Source organism: Hippocampus guttulatus, chromosome 14 (genome assembly GCF_054856545.1).
Source record: "Hippocampus guttulatus isolate MCC_2025c chromosome 14, RoL_Hgut_1.0, whole genome shotgun sequence".
In the NCBI taxonomy this organism is placed as follows: Eukaryota; Metazoa; Chordata; class Actinopteri; order Syngnathiformes; family Syngnathidae; genus Hippocampus; species Hippocampus guttulatus.
The window spans coordinates 11287256-11305402 of NC_141274.1; the positions used below are offsets into that span (position 1 = coordinate 11287256).

An 18147-nucleotide genomic window follows, 5' to 3' on the forward strand; every position below is an offset into this window, starting at 1 on the left:
GCTAACCACTGGACCACCGGGCCGCCTACATGTAGCTGTCTTTTTTTTTCTTTTTTTTTTAAACACATCTAAGTACAGCGTGTCGACTTGCTACCTTCATCACAGTTTGTTTGCATTCATCGACAATCATTTGATCTCAAAACAAAGTCGTGTCTATCCCTCCTGCTGTTGCCTTCTACAACCAGTTTTCTTCACAAAACAAGTGCAATCTCCTCAGAAATTGTTACAAATGTTCTTTAATGTAAAAAGTCAAAATCAAGTCTCGGCTTCTGGGAGAGCCTGAAATCACAGATGTACTCCAAAAACGGCTTCCAAAGTCCTTCAATGTTCAGTTCGATGTACTTTTTTCCCTTTCTACTGTCTATCCATCTCTAAGAAAAAAAAAACCTGAAGCAATCTAAAGCACCAAGTGAGGCCACTGTTGGAGGATATTCTTGTCAGCGTTGGTGTCAAAATGGCATCGATATGTGGTACTGAGTTGTGCCGGCATAGGTGATGGTGGAGGGTGCGGGAGGCCAGTCAACCTCCTTCTGGAGCTTCAGAGCCAGATATTTGTATTTCGTCTTCGGGGGCCGGTTTTTGTGAGAGAACATCCTGGAGAGGAAGGCCAGGCCCCAAAATTCCTTCGCCAACTGAGATCAGGTTCAACATGACGGCGGAACACAAAAGGCAAGAGGACAAAGAGGTGTCAAGATGTGAAAGTACATCGTAATTTCAAAGGGCCGAGTGCATCTGATGCAATGGCTGGTGAGTATATGTGTACAAATAATACCAACAGAACAATGCGTGACTGTAAGAGTCGGCAAGAGCATTATAGATCAAATCAAAATCCTGCCAACCTGTGTTGTATTAGCAGCGTGTCGTTTGCTGGTCCACTTTACACCCGGCTTGGTTGGAAAAAACTTCCATAGAGCGTCAAGGATCAGATTCTAGGAAACATTTGCGGCTGTCAGAGGACTCCACCTTATCGAGTCGCAAACCCAGGAATGCACAATCAGAAATATTTGTACGTAGGACTCAATTGTTTAGAAAGTGCAAAATACTCAAGGAACAGGCACTGTGCAAACAGAATGCAATTTGGTATTCCCCCCCCCCCAAAAAAAAAAAAATTGGAATAACGAAGTCGTCCTGAGGGAGATGTGAGAGTGTGAGCATACCTCCAGGATGAAAGACAGAACAGCATGCGCTAAAATAATGATGAGGAGTGTGATGCGCCAGTCGTAGGGAACGGTCGCAATCTGAGCGAAGGAAGAGTAACAGGATGAGCACTTAGAATTTCTGCCAGTCAATGACATTTATACAGCATCCTACGGTTATCGTGATGGGAAGAAATATTAATGTTGTCTTGGACCTACTTAAAAAATATATTATTTTTGAGGAAGAGTTTGCCAGAAAAGCTATACATTGTGTTGAATAAGGGTCCCAGGATTGACCCCTGGGGAGCCCCACACTTCATAGACCCGTGGTCTACTTTTACTTTTCTGTAATTGCTATGTGATAGCGGTGATACAAGAGGCCCACTGAGTCAAAGTGAGTCCCCACTGAAGGTCAAGGTAACAAACGCATGTGGCACCACTGATAGTTAGACATGTATCCGGGTGGGTAGAGTCGGTTTCTCAATAAATAAACAAAGTTCACCTCCATCAGCTCATCAACAGCAGGGATGGGATTCAGCATGATGAACAGGATAAAAGCATACAGAACAGTGCAGGTTAACACGAATGACCCTGAAATTTCCAAAAACAGAACAAATTAGTCAGACTCAACAGTTCCACTAGATAGCAGAAGGTACAATCAACACGTGCATCCACCTGTTGCCATTCACAATACAGAATAAGAGCTTTGTGTTCAACAAAAAATATTTGACGCCAAGTCCATTTCTGAGGAAATAGACTCGAGATCCTTATTTCAGTATTTATAGGCTACTTTACGTGCGTATTAATTAGTATGCCGGCAAATTGTTCTAATGTGCATGTGTAGAAGCTCAACAAAAATTGGGGAAATGCTGCTCTTGAAACAGGCTCGCTGTGATTTGTACAAACATGAAAAATGATGCGGGGAGAAATCGAGTGACAAACGAAAGCAGCATATTCAATGTCGACAACAATCTCTATTCCTTGCACACAGTCTTACAGTTTTTATAGCTCGGCTGTCTGAAGGGTTTTCCTTTCGCAAAGACAATGGCGACAATCAAGTACTGGAAAGCAGAAACGTAGAAGAGGGAGGTGTTTTCATAATTGGTGATGATATAGAGGGCTCCGGCTTCGGTTTTGTTGAGGCCGCAGGTGTCACTGAATCTGGAGTCATTGCAGCGACTGCGACGGAGGAGAAAGTTTGTATATCTTAATAACATCGCAGGAAAAAAAAGCTTGAACAGGGTACAAGGCAGCGCTACTCACATTTCCTGAGGAGTCCGATACCAACTCTGTTGCTGCACTAAGAAGAAAGTAAAAATCTGAAAGAGTAGGCAGTTGAGCATCTGAAATATAATTGAGCAGAGCACCGGGATGGACATCAGACTGGTTGGGGGGGTGCGTCGCGACAACTTTTTCCACGCTGGGTTCAGACTCACTGTACAGCAAAACAAAGCGGCGGAGAAATCAGGAACCTTCGTTGGATCATTTTACCTGACATCAAAGCAAAATGCAAATGCGTATTGGGCTGGCGGATCTTTGTCGACGACTTACTGGTAAAGATGATTAGAGAAAGCATTACAGTGTCAGTTAAAAGGTACTGCCAGTCTCCAAAATTGCTGACAACCTAAAGAGGAGGTAACAGAGTAAGCATCAAGCAAGCAAAACACAACTCGGGATCTGCCCTCGCAGTGGCGCCACGTGCTTGGACGCCACCCAGCGCGGCTGCACATAAGAGCATAATACTCCCATTCGCGCTTAAGTACCGGTAAATTCCTTACGCGCCTTCGTTACACACTACGGAGGCACGGCCATTCTCTCGTCTTGGCTTCCGACACACCCACCATGCGAACCTTGGAAATGAGCGCGCAACCACCAAAGCAACGTGATTGTGTCAAGTCGAATGTGACTCTAATTTCCATATCGTGGAATTCTCAGGAGAAATGACTTTAAGCGTGAAATTAAATTTCGTTTTGGATCCGGAAGTTAGCGCCACTGACGTGTGCGCAACCCAACCACGGGATACTTTGAAGGAGGGTGTGTCTTTGCATTCCCTTTTTTTTCATAAACCCAATACAAGCAACATAATCAAAATAACACAACACATGGCCCATTATTGCGATGACTGTAGCGCTTGTGATCGGCGCTTCCTGGTCACCATAAGTACGTGGAAATGCTGCTGACGGGTGGTGAAGTTTCATTGTAATGTCAGAGAGACACATATAAAGCCTTTGGACAGTCGGTGACCGAATGGGCAAGGTATGGGCCCCTAATTCATACAAATAAAAATAAAACGGGTCAATAACCAAGCTAAAAAAAAATTCCTGTTCATACCTTTGCTTGTTTCCCACACACATTATCGCCATGTCTTGTAAAGAGTCTTTTACGTGACTAGAATTGAAAACTGTCAAAGAATTGACAAATCAATAGATTTCAGAGTAGTTACCGTGTAAAGCAGAATGACTCCGCAGAAGAGGATGAGGCTGAAGAGCGACATGAATTTGAACACGCAGAAAGTGGTGACAAGAGCAGCGCGGCCTTGCCTGCGGACAGTGAGGGAACCGTCGGAATCTTGAAAATCCCAAAAAGTTCCACTATCACCGGCATGCACGACAACAGCGAGATTCGACGCAACTGAAAACGAAACTCAAACGTCCCAATTCTCCGCACGACACTGACAAAGATCAACTGCCTCTTTTCCAACTTGACGCTACCTGATGAGGTTGGTAATGCAGGAGATGTTTGGGATAGAAGAGGTGAAGGGGGAAGCCACAGAGGCCTCCAGATCAGAAAGAGACACCCCGCTGTGAGCTTTCTTCAGTGCCTGGAAGAGACAGAAACAAAAGCTCAACAGAAGGAACTCACCAACTCACATCAGCATGAAACATTTTCACCCAAATGATTGAAAGAACACTTGAGTTACGCCAAGGTACCAACGAACCGGGGGCCCGTTGGCATAAAACCGACCAAAGCGGGTGACCGCTGCAAGTAAATTGAATGACATGCTTGGTCACGGAATGAATTGAATTCGTAAGTCAAGGTACCAACTGTGTAAGACTCCACAGAAAAATCGTGAAAAGATCAACATAAACTTACCCCACAGTCATTCGCGCCGTCTCCACACATCCCGACAGTGTAACTGCGCAAAAAAAAAAAAAAAAGGCAACAAAGATAACATGATACACTAAAATCATATGAAGAAAACACATAGCCTGGAGAAAATAGCCTGTAAATAATCTGACTCGATGCTCTGCAGGGCTTGCACCAGCTGAGTCTTCTGGTCTGGAGTCATGCGGGCAAAGACGGTGGCTCTCAGGAGGAACTTTGGCGCCCCGAAGAGGAGAGACAAAGAATGACATCCGGTCGTTGTCCTTGGCAAGACACAACAGCAAATGTTTTCTTACCTTTGGGACGAGGTGTGAAAAGTGCTCAGTGATGACATTGAAGGCTTGGCCGCTCACAGCGAAGTGATAGCCAGGGTCTTTCTCACTATGCAATCCAAAATTGATCTTGGTTGTCTGAATGGCAGCAAAGAGGGAACGAAGCACACACAAAAACAGGAGATCTAATTCGTTGGAGACTCACAAAACATCACCCGTCAGTCAGTATATATTATTATTATTTATTTTTTTTGTTTATGGAACATTCTTTCGGTCTGACCTGATTGCTTTTCAGAACCGGGTTCTCGGAGTAGCGCCACGTTATGGTGGCTGGGTTTTGATCATTAGGAGGCACGGCATCGGCAATAATGACTTTCTCGTGGCCTCGAATCATTCCGCAGTCTCGAGCCACCGATATTGCTGTCAACATGTTGTCACCTAACGGCACACAAACGCGATGGCAAGCAACAAGGAGCTCATTAGCTGCACTTGAAAACGTATCCGCCGTGGGAGGGCCTCCAAAGAGCGCTTACCTGTAACCATTAAAGTTCGAATGTTGGCTTGTCGCAAATCCAGCAAAACTCCGGCGGTCTGTTCTTTGATTTTGTTCTGCATGATGATTAAACCAAGGAAGTCCATGTTGGTCTCTATCTGCTCTCTGTTAAGGCCAATCACACACACACACACACACACACTTGCTCATATTCTTAGTGGGAAAAAAAAAATCTTCTGATGTCAATAAATCCAGGTAGAGACCTTGGCAGTTCAAAGAATACAATACAATAAATGCTGATTTATATAACGCTTTCACAACAGCGGCAGCTGTAACAAAGCGCTTAACAAAACAGTTACCATAAAGTAAAATAATAAACACAACACATAACATAAAACACGGACGGTCGTGTAGTCCTAACCACTTTTCCGTCACACGCTTTGTCTTTGTACTCTCGGGTGGGATGTCCCAGTAACTCTGCAATAATTGTAAATGATGGAGGAATGCACAATGCCACCTGTAAATGTTGGTGCCCATAGAGTTTGCACGACAGTTTGAGATGAGGAGTTCATCCGGTCAAAATACATCCGCGACCATTCAAAAGTCAGCGGGGTCCCAAAACACACTTTTGTAAATATCCAAGTCATCCAAAAGCTTGGGGCTCACTTCGAAATGTTCTTTTTTTTTTTTTTTAAAGATGCTGTTTTTAGCACATTAATAATATTCTGAGTGCATTCCAAATGTTAGCATAATTGGAAAAACAATATCTACTTTTCTATCAAAAGGAGGGACATTTCAAAGTGCTTCCAAACTTTTGAATGGTCGCGTACGTCAATGTTGAGCGAAAACGCAATACCGGTACATTGCCTGCCCCCTGAAAAACGAATTCACCCATCTTTTTGTCTTTGCTACCTTGAACTGGGCTAGAATAGTGATGGACTTTAAGTAGAAGATGAATGCGTACCGGCTGAGGCTCTGGACTTGAAGCCAGGGGAGTTCGGAGTCCAGTCGGTGATGTGCCAGAGCGATAACCCTGAACCCCTGCCGCGTGTAAGTCTCGAGTGTCTCTTTGAAATTCTGCGGGACTGCGGAGACAAACGTTAGCACAGCAGGCTTGTCTTGTCATTTGTGAGTGCCGTACATTTATGGGTTCTTCCACGTGTCTGACCTGTGTGCGGTTTGCAGAGATTGGACACCGTCTCCGGTGCTCCTTTCAAGTAGGCGTCAAAGTGGTTTTGTCCCAGCTGCCTGACCACCACGCTCATTCTCTGCAGCGCCGAGGAGAAGGGGAACTGCCGCACAATGCCAAACTCACCCGACTGAAAGGAAAGAAAGTCTTTAAGGAGTCGTACGTTTCTCCGACGGGCAGACAGGAGCAACAGAAAAATAGACGCTCGGTCACTTGGTAAAGTCATGGAGTTGAAGGTTTACCTGATCCGGAAATTGAACAACAGTGGAAATTCTGGCATTGTAAAGCGCAGCCTGGTATTCGGTTGCCTCCTCAAGAATCTGAAGAAACGAAATGTTGGATGATCACGCGAAAAACTATGAAGCGAGCTACACACTTCTGAAAATGTTTCTAACAGCAAAAATTGGAAATTCTATTTCAAAGTCAAGTCAAAAATATTCTTGACGCACCCCCACTAGTCTAAAAATGATATAACAAGAAAACTTTCATTTGTCTCACAATGCAGAAATTCCCAATTTACAGCAGCAAAATTATGAAAGGGAGAAAGTAGAAGACAAAAAGTATTTCAATAAATATACATCTAAAATATCAATATAAGCGCTGTATTTGGACTCGCGGGGACGCATCGAACATGTTCTTGTAAAGACAAATTTGGACTTGACTTGGCCTTTAAAACATGTAGCCTATCGCACAAAGTATCGTGTAACCATCGTGAAAGCAGACTCCTGGGAAGAGAAACGCACTCGGCGCTCCTTACCGAGCCGGTGGCGCCGAACACCTTGACGTCTAAGGGGTCCCCACAGAGTTTGCCGTCTATGGTGATCAAGGAGTGGCAAGTTGCCATGCAGGCGGCAAAAGAAGTCTCCGTTGATATCCGAGTGTCTGGAGCTAAAAAACTGTCGGACAAGGAAGACATTTCTCATCATTCAGTCCGTTTGTTCAAACTTGAAAAGAATAAAATGATAAGATGCTTTTATTGAAGCGGATCCAGTGTTGGTGGTTACTAATGGCATTGGGTCACTGATGTTTTCAGAAAATGATTCTGGTGCACATAAATATTGCGCACGCGTTTCAATGTCACGACCCCAAAGCCCGCTAGCGACCATTTTGTCGCTAGCGGCATAGTGAAAGATACTCACATGCCATCTTCAGCCCTCTGAACACCCCACAGGTCCAAACAGTCTTCCGTGAGAGTGCCCGTCTGATAAAAGTAGAGAGTAAGGAATTCAAATTAGGTTGATACCCATTTGTTAGACATTTAAAAAAAAAAAAAGATCAAAATGCCACATCCGAGTTCCATTAACAGAAGAAAACATCAAAGGTTTATTGACATGATTTAATGAGCGCTTCTGTCAAGCACATTGAGTTGACTTGTGTATTTTTGTGCAATATAAATAAAACCGCCTTGCCTTGCCTAAAAGCACTTATTGGTAAAGCAGTTCACACTCCAAAATGACAAAGATAAAATTACTGATGACGCCGCTGTGGTTTTGTCAATTTTTACATGACGCATTAGTCACCATCTTCCCACCCTGACTGGTTTCTCCAAAAGTGCCATATAGAAATCCCTTCCGAAAAGGATTACGGCGTGTCCGTACTTGCTTAAGACCTGATGTTGTCATAAAGTGAGAAGCAGGGACATGCGGGTTACATGCCGCTAACTTGACAAATTCTGCGCCGGATCTCGTCAAGGTTGCTCGAGTTGAATCAATCAAACTGGCCTTTTTGGTTGAAGGGCTTCTTCATTTCTCAATTTTGTAGCGCACATAAAAGTGAACGCAAACGAAATGCGAGCTGTGGATTCGACCCACCTTGTCAAAGCAGACCAGGTTGAGCTGACCGGAGATGTTGATCCTCTGCGGACTGATGCAAAAGATGCCGAGTCGCTTCATGCGGCGCTGGGCGTGCATCAGTCCGGCAGTCAGCGCCACCGGTATGATCGGGGGCACGGCAATAAGAGTGATGTTCAGAGCGTCGTAGATGACGGCCTCAGCAGAAACCTACGTAGGATGCAAAAAAAAAGCAACTAGTAACATTACGGCCATCATTTAATGGACTCTTAACTGCACGGATGCTTTCATCGTGTTTTTAAACAACAGGCGCCACATTGGTTCCGGGTGGCTTAAAAGTAACCGACTCCCGCTGACAAATGACAAAAATCTGTTGGTGTTTGTGGTTCCACCGCCAGATACTGTACACCACAAATGGCTTAGGATTTTTTTTCCCCCGATTTCCTTCAAAATATCAAAATGAATCAGCGGATGATGAGGCTCAATGCTCCGTTTTCGCAATCACTCCACCTCGGCCGAGGTGACAAGAAGGGTTTGTTGAACGCCAAGGCTTCCGCCACCCGGAATGACATGTCGCGTCCCGGTGGCCAAGTGTGTAGCTGATCAATTTGAGAAGCGATACCCCCAATATGACGTCGACAACGATGGCGTAGAAGAAACCGAGCACTGCCAACACCACCATGCACATGAGGAACTGTGTGGCATCACGGTGCAGTTTGAAGTTGGTGGGCTTAGGGTAGAGGATGGAGCGCACCAGCTGGCCCTTTTCTGTACAAAAGCCTGTTGGATGATGGAAGACGACGAGTGTATTAGCATTAGGAAGGCAAAACGGTTGAACAAAAAACATTTTTTTTTTTGGTCACATCTTTGCATAAAGGTCATTTATCATTAGCAGTCCTGCCTCGACCAACGGGCCTACCTGGGCTCTACCCAGGGGCCTACGGTACTCAAGGGCCCATCAGAATAAAAAAACTAGTGAGGTGAGGCTTTATTCAAATCTTGCTAGCAGTTTTAACACCGCACACACGCCATTTAGGGAACACTAATGTCCTCATATGTGTCACATTTGACCAAATTCCTCTCAATTTGCCATCAAATGCCATGAAGGCCAATGAATTCACCTTCTTGGCATTGAAACTTTCCAAATAGGGATACGTCCAGAATTCCCAGGCATACTTCATGGAAATGTTCCAGAAACTTTCCACCCGTGTGAACCGCTGTCCTCACCTGTTCTGACCACGACCACCTTCACCGGCTTGCCAGCATAGTAACGGCTTTGGATGACATGTGAGCCGCAGAAGAGGGTGTGTCGCTTGTGTTCCTCGGTGGAGTAGATCCTCTCTGCGTCATCGCCCGAACTCGGCAAACTGGTCTTGGTAACAGGTACGCTCTCTCCTAGTGAACCAAACAGGATTCATTTTTCACAGGATTTCCAACCCCTGAATAGAAAAAGAGGAATTGCGAACGCGAACGGTCAACCTGTCAACATGCTCTCGTTCACAATGCAGGTGCCACGGATAAGCACGGCGTCACAGGGCATGATCATCCCATTGGCTGGAATCGTGATGACATCACCGGGCACCAGCTCAGTCGACATGACCTGTTCAACATCTGGGATTAAGTTTGGAAGAAAAAAAAAAAGGACACTGATCATTAATGATAATCATCACACTGCAGAGCCTATTAAAGGGAACGTTACTAAGACATTGGTACCTTGACTTGATTCGCTCCGTGACTAAATTTACACGGGTATGAAAAACGTTTTGAAATGAATTGAAATGCCACTAACCCATTTCCAGCCATATAATAAAAAAAGAGAAAATATCGAAATAAATTGGGTTTATAAAATCTTTGCTATACAGACTGTAGTATTCGCATGTTGCATGTGTGCCTTTAAGGGCCGTGGTCTAGTGAGTGGCATCAAGAACGGGACTCGGTTAATCTGCGCGTGAGCGTTTGGCCGTGAGTGATGGATGACAGCAGCTTCTTGGAAGTGTTTGCATTTTGTGTTTGTGCGATTGACTGGTTGTCCCGTTCAATTACAAACTCAAAGTGCAGGGGCGACTCTCCTTGCACACATGGCTGGGCATTACTGGGACTTAATGGCTCCATTTTTCTTTTTCCTTCACTCAAGCGGCGGGGTATCCGGAGCTTACTCAAAACTCAAATTTTGGCCAAAAAATATATAATAAATCGACTGAGCTCCAGCTCATAACTCCAAAAACTAGGGACACTCCTAAGTCAAGCTACCAACGTATTTAAAAACACACTTTCATGAGGGCATGAAACGGAACACGTGCCTTTGCTTCTTCTGCAGACCGAAACTCGCATCATACTGTGTGCGACCACCAAGTTATGCAATATCGCATATTGCTGGAATGAGAGTGGTGGCAAGAGATTGAAGGATGCAACGATTAAAAACAGATCAGGGCAACAGACAGTTGAGAAAGGACAAAGATGACTGCTACAAATGCCACATGACATGTCCATGTAAAGTTGAACCGCTGGACGTAACATCGATTGGACCAAATTAAATCTGCTTTGACATCATAGTTTACGTACGCGGCACAACCGATTTTGTTCCCATTGGATAACATTTGGCAGGAATTTCTTGTTGTGGATTTGTGTTGAAATTTCAAACGATGTAGCCAATTTTTTGAGGCAAAAATATAAACACCCAAATTTGCAGAAAAAGGGACCGTGTCTACATTTTTTTTTGTAGGAATAGCAGAACGTAAGAGGGAAAGGGTATGGTTCGCTTTTGCTCACCTTTCTTATGCTGTACAAAGAGGCAGCTATTAAAATTAAAGAAAAAAATAACACGCTGAGGGAATAATGGAAATAGGCCTGAACAGCCCACAGAACAATGGCGAAGAGCTGGAAGATGTAAAATGGGTTCAAGACCTTGAGGGAAGAAGAGAAAATAAATGACTGTTAAAGAACAAAAGAAGCTACAAAAAAAATGGAAACAAATGTTATTTTCTCATCTCAGAAACGTACCTCTTTTATAAAGAGTCTGAATAAAGATGGCACTTGTACGTCAATCTCATTCTTGCCGAAAAACAAAGCCCTGTTGACAAACGAGCAGTGGAGCTGATTCAACAACATGTTGGAAGGATTTCTTATGAGAACGGCTCTTAAGGGAATAAAAACAACTTGGCGTCGACAAAGCCGTCTTAAATTTCAACAACGCCATCGTAGTGAGAAAGATATTTGAAATATTCTACAATGTAAAGTCCCTCCATCGTGACACATTTACATGTCTAAGTAATCAATGGAATGTGAAGGGAGAATACGGCATTCTTTTTGTGGGCGGAAACTAATTTGGTCTGCCCGTGCCTCACCCCTCCCATTCGCACCAAGCACCGCACCCGGGGAGACAGAGCCTTCTCTATCGCCACCCCCACCGCCGATTCCCTCTGAACTCTCTCCCTCATCACCTCGGACACACTTCCCTCTTTTTATTATTATTATTAAAAATAATAGTCGAAAGAAAATCTAAATGTCAAATGCTGGTACCTGTGGTCTCGTATTGTGGCGGTGAGTCCATAGCTGTGGTCTCTGTGAATGTCGGCGCAGCTCACCTTGGTGTCCTCCAAGCCCCTAAAAAGTCACTTGAATGTTATTTTTGCATCCTGCAGCACTGATTTGCGGAGCTCTGACATTAAACGGTGTTTTTTTTTTTAACCATTTCAATTTTCCTGATTTTTGATCAAATAGGACCAGTAATAGGACGGTGTTTTACGGGACTCATACTTAAATATTTCAAAGTCCTGCGTGCCTTCATTCCAGTAGTATCTGATGCTGTGGAAAGTAAAGTAGTGGACCTATGAAGTGGACAGAGGGAAAGGGGAAATAGGGGTCATTATATCAAAACCTATTGATAAGAGGCACAAAAACAATGTGGCTATTTTGTTTTTAAAAAATAAATAAATCTGTACAGCTCTCACAATGTTAGCAGACTGTCCGGGGTAGAATTTCCCGTTTGGTTCCTTCTGGTCAGCAATGAGGCTTTGGTGGTAGCGGTGGTCATGTCCGTTCAGTAAGTGAGCTGTGGACTGATGCTCCACACTATCAAAGGGGGTCTTCCCTGGAGCCAACATCACATGTACTTTGGCACGAGCCCACTGTCGGAAATCATCCTGTGAAAGCAATGAAAAGGAATTTGCTTCCCATTTTGGCTCAAATATATTTTATCCAGCAGATGGTGTAGCAAAGTGCTGTCAATAATGACACTTAGCAGCCCCTTTGATGACACTAATTTCAGTATCAACATCATAATAGGATCACAACAACAAATTGTATGTAGCGTTGGGTACATTTTTTTATTCACAGTAAAACATTAAATACTGTAATATGATATATATGAACAGGATCCCCCCGCCCCCCTCACCCTGGAAAAAAAGTCAGTAGTTTCCCCAGAAACCAAGTGTTTGTTTTCATAATTTTGGGACATTAACTTGGGGAAAACTATTTTAATTTGAGACACTTACTTACATGTGTACATAGTGGCAAGCTTTGATATATATTAAATATTACACCTAATAATAATAAGAAGAAGGATCCTTATGTTAAATCTAAATGTTAAATTTAAATCTAAATGATTAATATACAGTTAAATGTTAAACTTAAATCCAAATGTTAAACAGAACTCTAAATGCCAAATGTAAACCTACACGTTTAAATCTAAATGTATAAATTTAAGTGAACATTTGGTTTCTCTCTTGAAATTTACATCTAACGTTTAGATTAGGACTCGGATTTAACATTTAGATTTCGATTCACTACTTTTGTATTCTTGCAAATGTTGAAACCAAGCGACTCCTCAAAACACCTTTTTTTTTCTCCCAACGTTGAAGCCAAATGTGAACCGCTTCACAAACGGCACCCTATATACATGGCTTGTTTCGGATGTGTGCACGTTTTTTTTTTTTTCCTCGCCTCTTGCAAACTGGTTTGCTGAACATTTTTTCGGCCCTGCCCTGACCTGCATGCCTTGCATCTGCTGCCTGTATGATTGATCCCGGTTGTGTGCGTGTGCGTGTGCGTCAGCTGTTAATGATGCGATTGAGGGCAGTCCGGAAAAGCATGTGACGGCATGTCAAAAAAATTAGCTGAAGAGTTTTATTGTAAAACTGCTCGAGTGTGTGTGTAGGCGTGGAAATCGAACTCTGCGTTACAATAGCTCTCCCGTGATTATCATGAGGATGAGCATGACAGAAAATGATTGAAAGATGGATGTGAAGCTGAGAAAAAGTCAATTGCTAAAGAGGTTGGTATGATCTTACCTTTGTGTATGTATTTCCACAGCATTTGTGCGGGAATATTTATTATTTGAAGAAATGTTGCGCGTTTACTTTTACTGTAAAATTCCAACTGGGCGTCATTAAATAGCTTAAAGCACGCTCATCACTTGGTCCGCATGCAACGTGGTGCATTCAGGATACTTTCACACCGTCGGGAACTTTTTTTTCCCTTCGATTATAATGTTTTAAAGATCAAGAGAAGCCAAAATTATATTAAAATTTCGATGATTCCTCCGGACCGACCACAAAGGCAATATTATTCAGAATACCACGTTTAGACCATCGGAACGCATTGAACATATTCCTACAAAGAAGATTTTTGACTTGACTTTTATCCATTTAACTGAATACCTACGTAAGAGGGGAGGTATGCCAATAAAACAGACAGACACAACACTTACCTAACTCCTCTCTACCTTCAGGAAAATTAGAAGCTCCGATATGATTGAGAGGCCTCAGGTAAATCTGTCATCCTTGCATACTTTACCTATGACTCACTTGGCCCGCAGAAATTTTCAGCTACCATCAATGAATGATGTTCTTGGTTTAACTGTTTGGTGCTTTCTACCGTCTTTATTTCCGATTTATTTGACTGTTTATTGTATATGTTAAATTGCTCCATGTACAGCACTTTGTATGCAGCGATGGCTGTTTGAAAGTGCTCTATAAATACAGTTGAGTTGAGTTGAGAATGAATGAAAGATTCAAAGTCATCAAGTGGTGCTCAACCCAAACCGGCTAAACTGAGGAAATCAGATTATTTAGATTTGAAACCATTCCAAAATAAAAAAATACATAGTAGGAATATTAAATTGGCTTTGGGATTATTACGGCGGGGTAGGCCAAGCATATGAGAAGCCTAAGCGGCTTCTTAGGCTGCCTGGGTCACTTAAGGGTTTCTTTCATATGATGTCATCTCATGGCACAGTCTAACCCGTCGACAACCGCACCCCATGCGCTGATCATAGTAACATGAAAATATTGGCATAGTGTGCATTTGAAGCATATATAGTCATTGACAGCGTAAGAAGAGAGATTCTTTGCAACTGATGAACTGTATCATTCAAATTGAATGTACTAAGACATTGAATTATTGGCACAGAATTTTTTGACGGAACATTTTTGACGGTAAAAACACAAAGTGTTAAAAATGTCTTTGTTAAAAAAAAGTCTGTATTGCATTCAATTCAAATGCAAACTCTACTTCCATATGATGCAGCAGTTAAATACAAAGTTCAAGACTGTGTGACGTCTCAATACATTGCTTCCCCACTGCTTTGCGTGAGGGTCAATCACCTGGTGTGTGGATGTGAATCGTCAATTGTAATTTTTTGTCACTATTCACTCGCGTTGGGCCACATCAGTCGGTGTGCGGCGCGCTTCAAGTACCACTTTGTCTGCCAGTTTCAACAAAGAGGCGACCAAACTGATTAGGGGATCCTGAATGGCCCAAAACATCAAAGGACTTGATGAGGGGCAAGAGGTTCAGGTACAAATACTTCTGGACTTCACTGTAAGTCCCTGTGGCATCGCACTTCAAATGAGCTTGTCTGGACTTGAAGCTGGCATGCTCACACGGCCACATTTGAGCATGCTGATGTACCACACACTGACCGGCCTACGTTCCGACCTTGCTTGTGCCTATCGCGCTCTGATGTGCTTTGTAGAAGCAGTAAGACGCGGAGGAAAGTGTGACAGCGAGCGTGGCAACGACATCTGCACAGGCGACGCACGGAAAGCGTTCAAACTTTGTCCAAGCGTACCGTCGTCCGGAGTAGCAAAGTGTGCGCTTCCCTCAGTGAGCTGAGCGTGCAGGTGGCTTTGACCCCCCACTCGGGCAGCCAGTAGAGCAGCAGCAGCAGGAGACCGCCAGAGCAAACGGCACCGACGCCCACCAGGATCATTTTCCACAGGCAGGGCCGGTAACCCCACACCTCCTGTGTGGCCAAATGAAGACATTTTACACATTTAACTCCGAGCTATGACATCAAGTTACTTCCAAGGGGATTCTCTCAGAGAGAGCCCAGGCACCCTTATTTCAGCCCTAGTGTTTTCGGTCCCTATGGATAAATAGATGGGGATAATTACCATCTCATCTTCCAGGTCTTGATTTATTAACGTCATTTCTCTGGTCTCCATGCTGACAAAAGAGCTGTAACGAAAAGACGAGCTGCTATATAAGTACAGGATTTCAAGCAACATGCACGTTTTTTTTTTCATTTGAATCCCTTCTATGCAAATGGTTCTCTCAATATTTTAAATATTTCCTGTCATCAGGACTGAAGTACTGCATTAGGTCAGTGGTTCTCAATTATTTTCTGTCATGCCCCCCCCCCCCAAGGAAGAGTAAAACATCTTGCCCCCCCCCGACCCGCACGACTATAAATAGTATTATTTGTCTATAAAATTGTTATAAGTACACCTTTGCATAACACTGTATCCTTATTAACGTGTAAGAGAATAAAAAAGAAAGAAGTATGGACCAACTTACAACAAATAATAGCTTTAGTAACTGGAACAGAAAAGATTTAAAGTGCATCTGAAATTCAAAAATAACATTAAATCCTTAATTTAACAATAAATATTTTTTGACTGACCATGTCAAACCATACGATACTGAAAAATAAAATTATATAAAATCAATAACTAATAATGCATTCAAACTAATCACCAACATTATCCCAGGAGCACAATATTAAAAAAAAAGAAACAGCCACAGCTACAGTCTGCTCTCTACTTTCATTATAATCTATTATTGCTTGCACTACGTATTTATCAGGGACAATTCCTTGTGGCTCATTTTCCCCTAATCAATGTGATTTTATCAATATTTAATGTCTCGTTGCTTTAGTTGAAGTGATAATGATGGTCAATTTAGATTTTTTTTTCGTCTAATTGAAGGTTCATGCCCTGATTTTAAAAAATCCGAATTAAGTGACTCACGTGGCACTCAGTGCTTGAGTATTTTTTTCCTAACGCTTTAAAAAAAAGTCTTTGCCATTTATGTTTTTTTTTAATTATTATTTGTCGAGTAATGACTTGCACTACTTTTATGGAGTCACAAAAAAGGAACAGGAACTCTTACTTGAGTACATTTCGTGTCTACCTACCTCTCCTGTTGACACTTGATCGTTATTATGAATTAGTGCTTTGTTAGCAACACGGTGCTTCTCTCGACGCGTCTGCAGAGATCCACGCACTCACTTGCAGTTCCGCTGCCTGATTTATTTCAATTTCAAGCAACGCGTATCCAATCGGTGAACACGTGAAACGCCCGGCATGCGCAAACGAGCAGAACTGTGCGTAAAACGACTTCACAAACGTCAACATCGAGTGGCTACGAATACGAGATACAAGTGGTCAACAAAAATGCATACGTTGTAATCACTAAACGTTTACATACCGGTTATTTGGCCAGAGAGGACTCCTTTTTCCATACACAGAATTGAATGAGCGTACCTGTTGCTCCACATTTCTCTTCTGGCAAACGTCTGCGGTTATTTGCCTTTCTTAATGAGCAGGACACACCTCTAAGGTTGGATTTACACTGCATGCTTCAAGAGACACAAATCCGGATTTTTCTCTCTCTCCTGTGGTGCCACAATTCGCGTCACGGTCGAGAAGAGAGAAAACAATGCATCCAAACAGATATCGAATAAGCCTCCTCCAAATCTCTGATAAAAATCTGATCAGCATCAGGTAATTAAACTCACTGATTTTCAAAGTCAATGAAGTCTTGATGTTACTGATTGCTGACCTCAAATACTACAACTACTTCCACCACCACAACTAAAACATGAAAATACATACACTATAGTCAAACAAACGCGCTATTACTCATCGATGCCCCCCACGCCCCAAAAAAAAAAACACGTCATTGTCCAACAGATGAAAAATCCAATTTGATTAAAATGTTAAATGGAGTGCAACATCTATCAGCGAATCTACATCATAAGGAGTCTCACACATACAGTATTTAGACTCACGTGCACCTATTTGCCAATCGATTGAACTGTTCAGTACAACGGGAGAGCGCAGCTGGCTACCTGCTGTTCTTTTAACTCCTAAATGCCCCAAAACGTTTTAATTAGAGTTCAATTGACTTACCTTGACCAGAATCCAATCCAAGTCACTCGCACGCCTTCTCCTGTCGATAAAGGCGAGTCTCCTTCCTCTTATGCCACTGGAGGATTAAAGGCCTTTAGATCGCAGTCTCTAAGGACATGAGGTGGGAGTCCAACAATAACTCCATCCTGAAAAAGGCCCAACAGAGGATGTACTGTACTTCCCGAGGCTGCTGAGGAAGCACGGCCTGCTGAGACAGTTCTACACATCAGTCATCGAATCAAAGTTCCTTCATCTCAGTCTGGTTCGGGGCTTACACACACAAAAAAAAAGACAAAATCCAACTGCAACGGACAGTTAGGACTGCTGTAAAAAATCATTGGTAGCGCCCTACTCGCTCTCGAGGACTTGCACGTTGCAAGAACCGAGATAAAGGCACGGAAAATCCTACAGGACCCCCCACACCCTGCCCACCACCTCTTCCGGCTACTCCCTTCAAGTAAGTGCAATTGAACCATGCACACCAAAAGCAGCAGACATTCAAAGAGCTTCTTCTCTCTGCAATTGCTGAGGAAAATACTTGGGGAAAATGAGTACTATTAAAAATATAGGAAATACAGGCCGTACTTGAGAATATATCAAAATGTCATTTTTGAGCTTGTTTTACAGCCTATGCATTGTGCATTTTGCAAAGTGCAGTGTTAAACAAAATACAAATGGATGAATCATCATCAATCATGAATCAGATGAATCATCCCCACTTTGTTGCTGTTCTGAGACTAATGCAAAAA

At 43.0% G+C, this 18147-nt stretch overlaps 1 protein-coding gene across 1 annotated transcript; it reads right to left on the bottom strand.

The window, feature by feature from the left end:
- Positions 1-218: 218 nt before the first annotated feature.
- On the bottom strand, positions 219-16789 carry LOC147195062 (polyamine-transporting ATPase 13A3-like). The gene is made up of 32 exons (XM_086129961.1): positions 16695-16789; positions 15380-15443; positions 15055-15228; positions 11936-12127; positions 11742-11812; positions 11505-11588; positions 10986-11055; positions 10755-10889; positions 10286-10358; positions 9465-9596; positions 9213-9380; positions 8608-8765; positions 8007-8195; positions 7335-7396; positions 6953-7091; positions 6438-6515; positions 6175-6325; positions 5971-6091; positions 5047-5171; positions 4794-4951; positions 4538-4651; positions 4376-4455; positions 4230-4272; positions 3848-3957; positions 3580-3676; positions 2688-2760; positions 2400-2571; positions 2134-2315; positions 1639-1727; positions 1158-1238; positions 840-929; positions 219-632 (listed from the first exon to the last, which is right to left on the bottom strand). The coding sequence occupies exons 2-32, from the start codon at positions 15428-15430 to the stop codon at positions 450-452; spliced, it is 3645 nt and encodes a 1214-aa protein (XP_085986087.1). The 5' UTR covers positions 15431-15443; positions 16695-16789; the 3' UTR covers positions 219-449.
- Positions 16790-18147: the final 1358 nt, after the last annotated feature.

Bases quoted from the DNA above. Each gene is read 5' to 3' on its own strand.
- LOC147195062 (XM_086129961.1), bottom strand. From the start codon at position 15,430: ATGGAGACCAGAGAAATGACGTTAATAAATCAAGACCTGGAAGATGAG. The intron at 4,456-4,537 runs GTAAGAAAACAT...GGGGCGCCAAAG, and splicing joins TTTCACACCTCGTCCCAAAG to TTCCTCCTGAGAGCCACCGT. The intron at 2,316-2,399 runs GTGAGTAGCGCT...CCTCCGTCGCAG, and splicing joins TATCGGACTCCTCAGGAAAT to TCGCTGCAATGACTCCAGAT.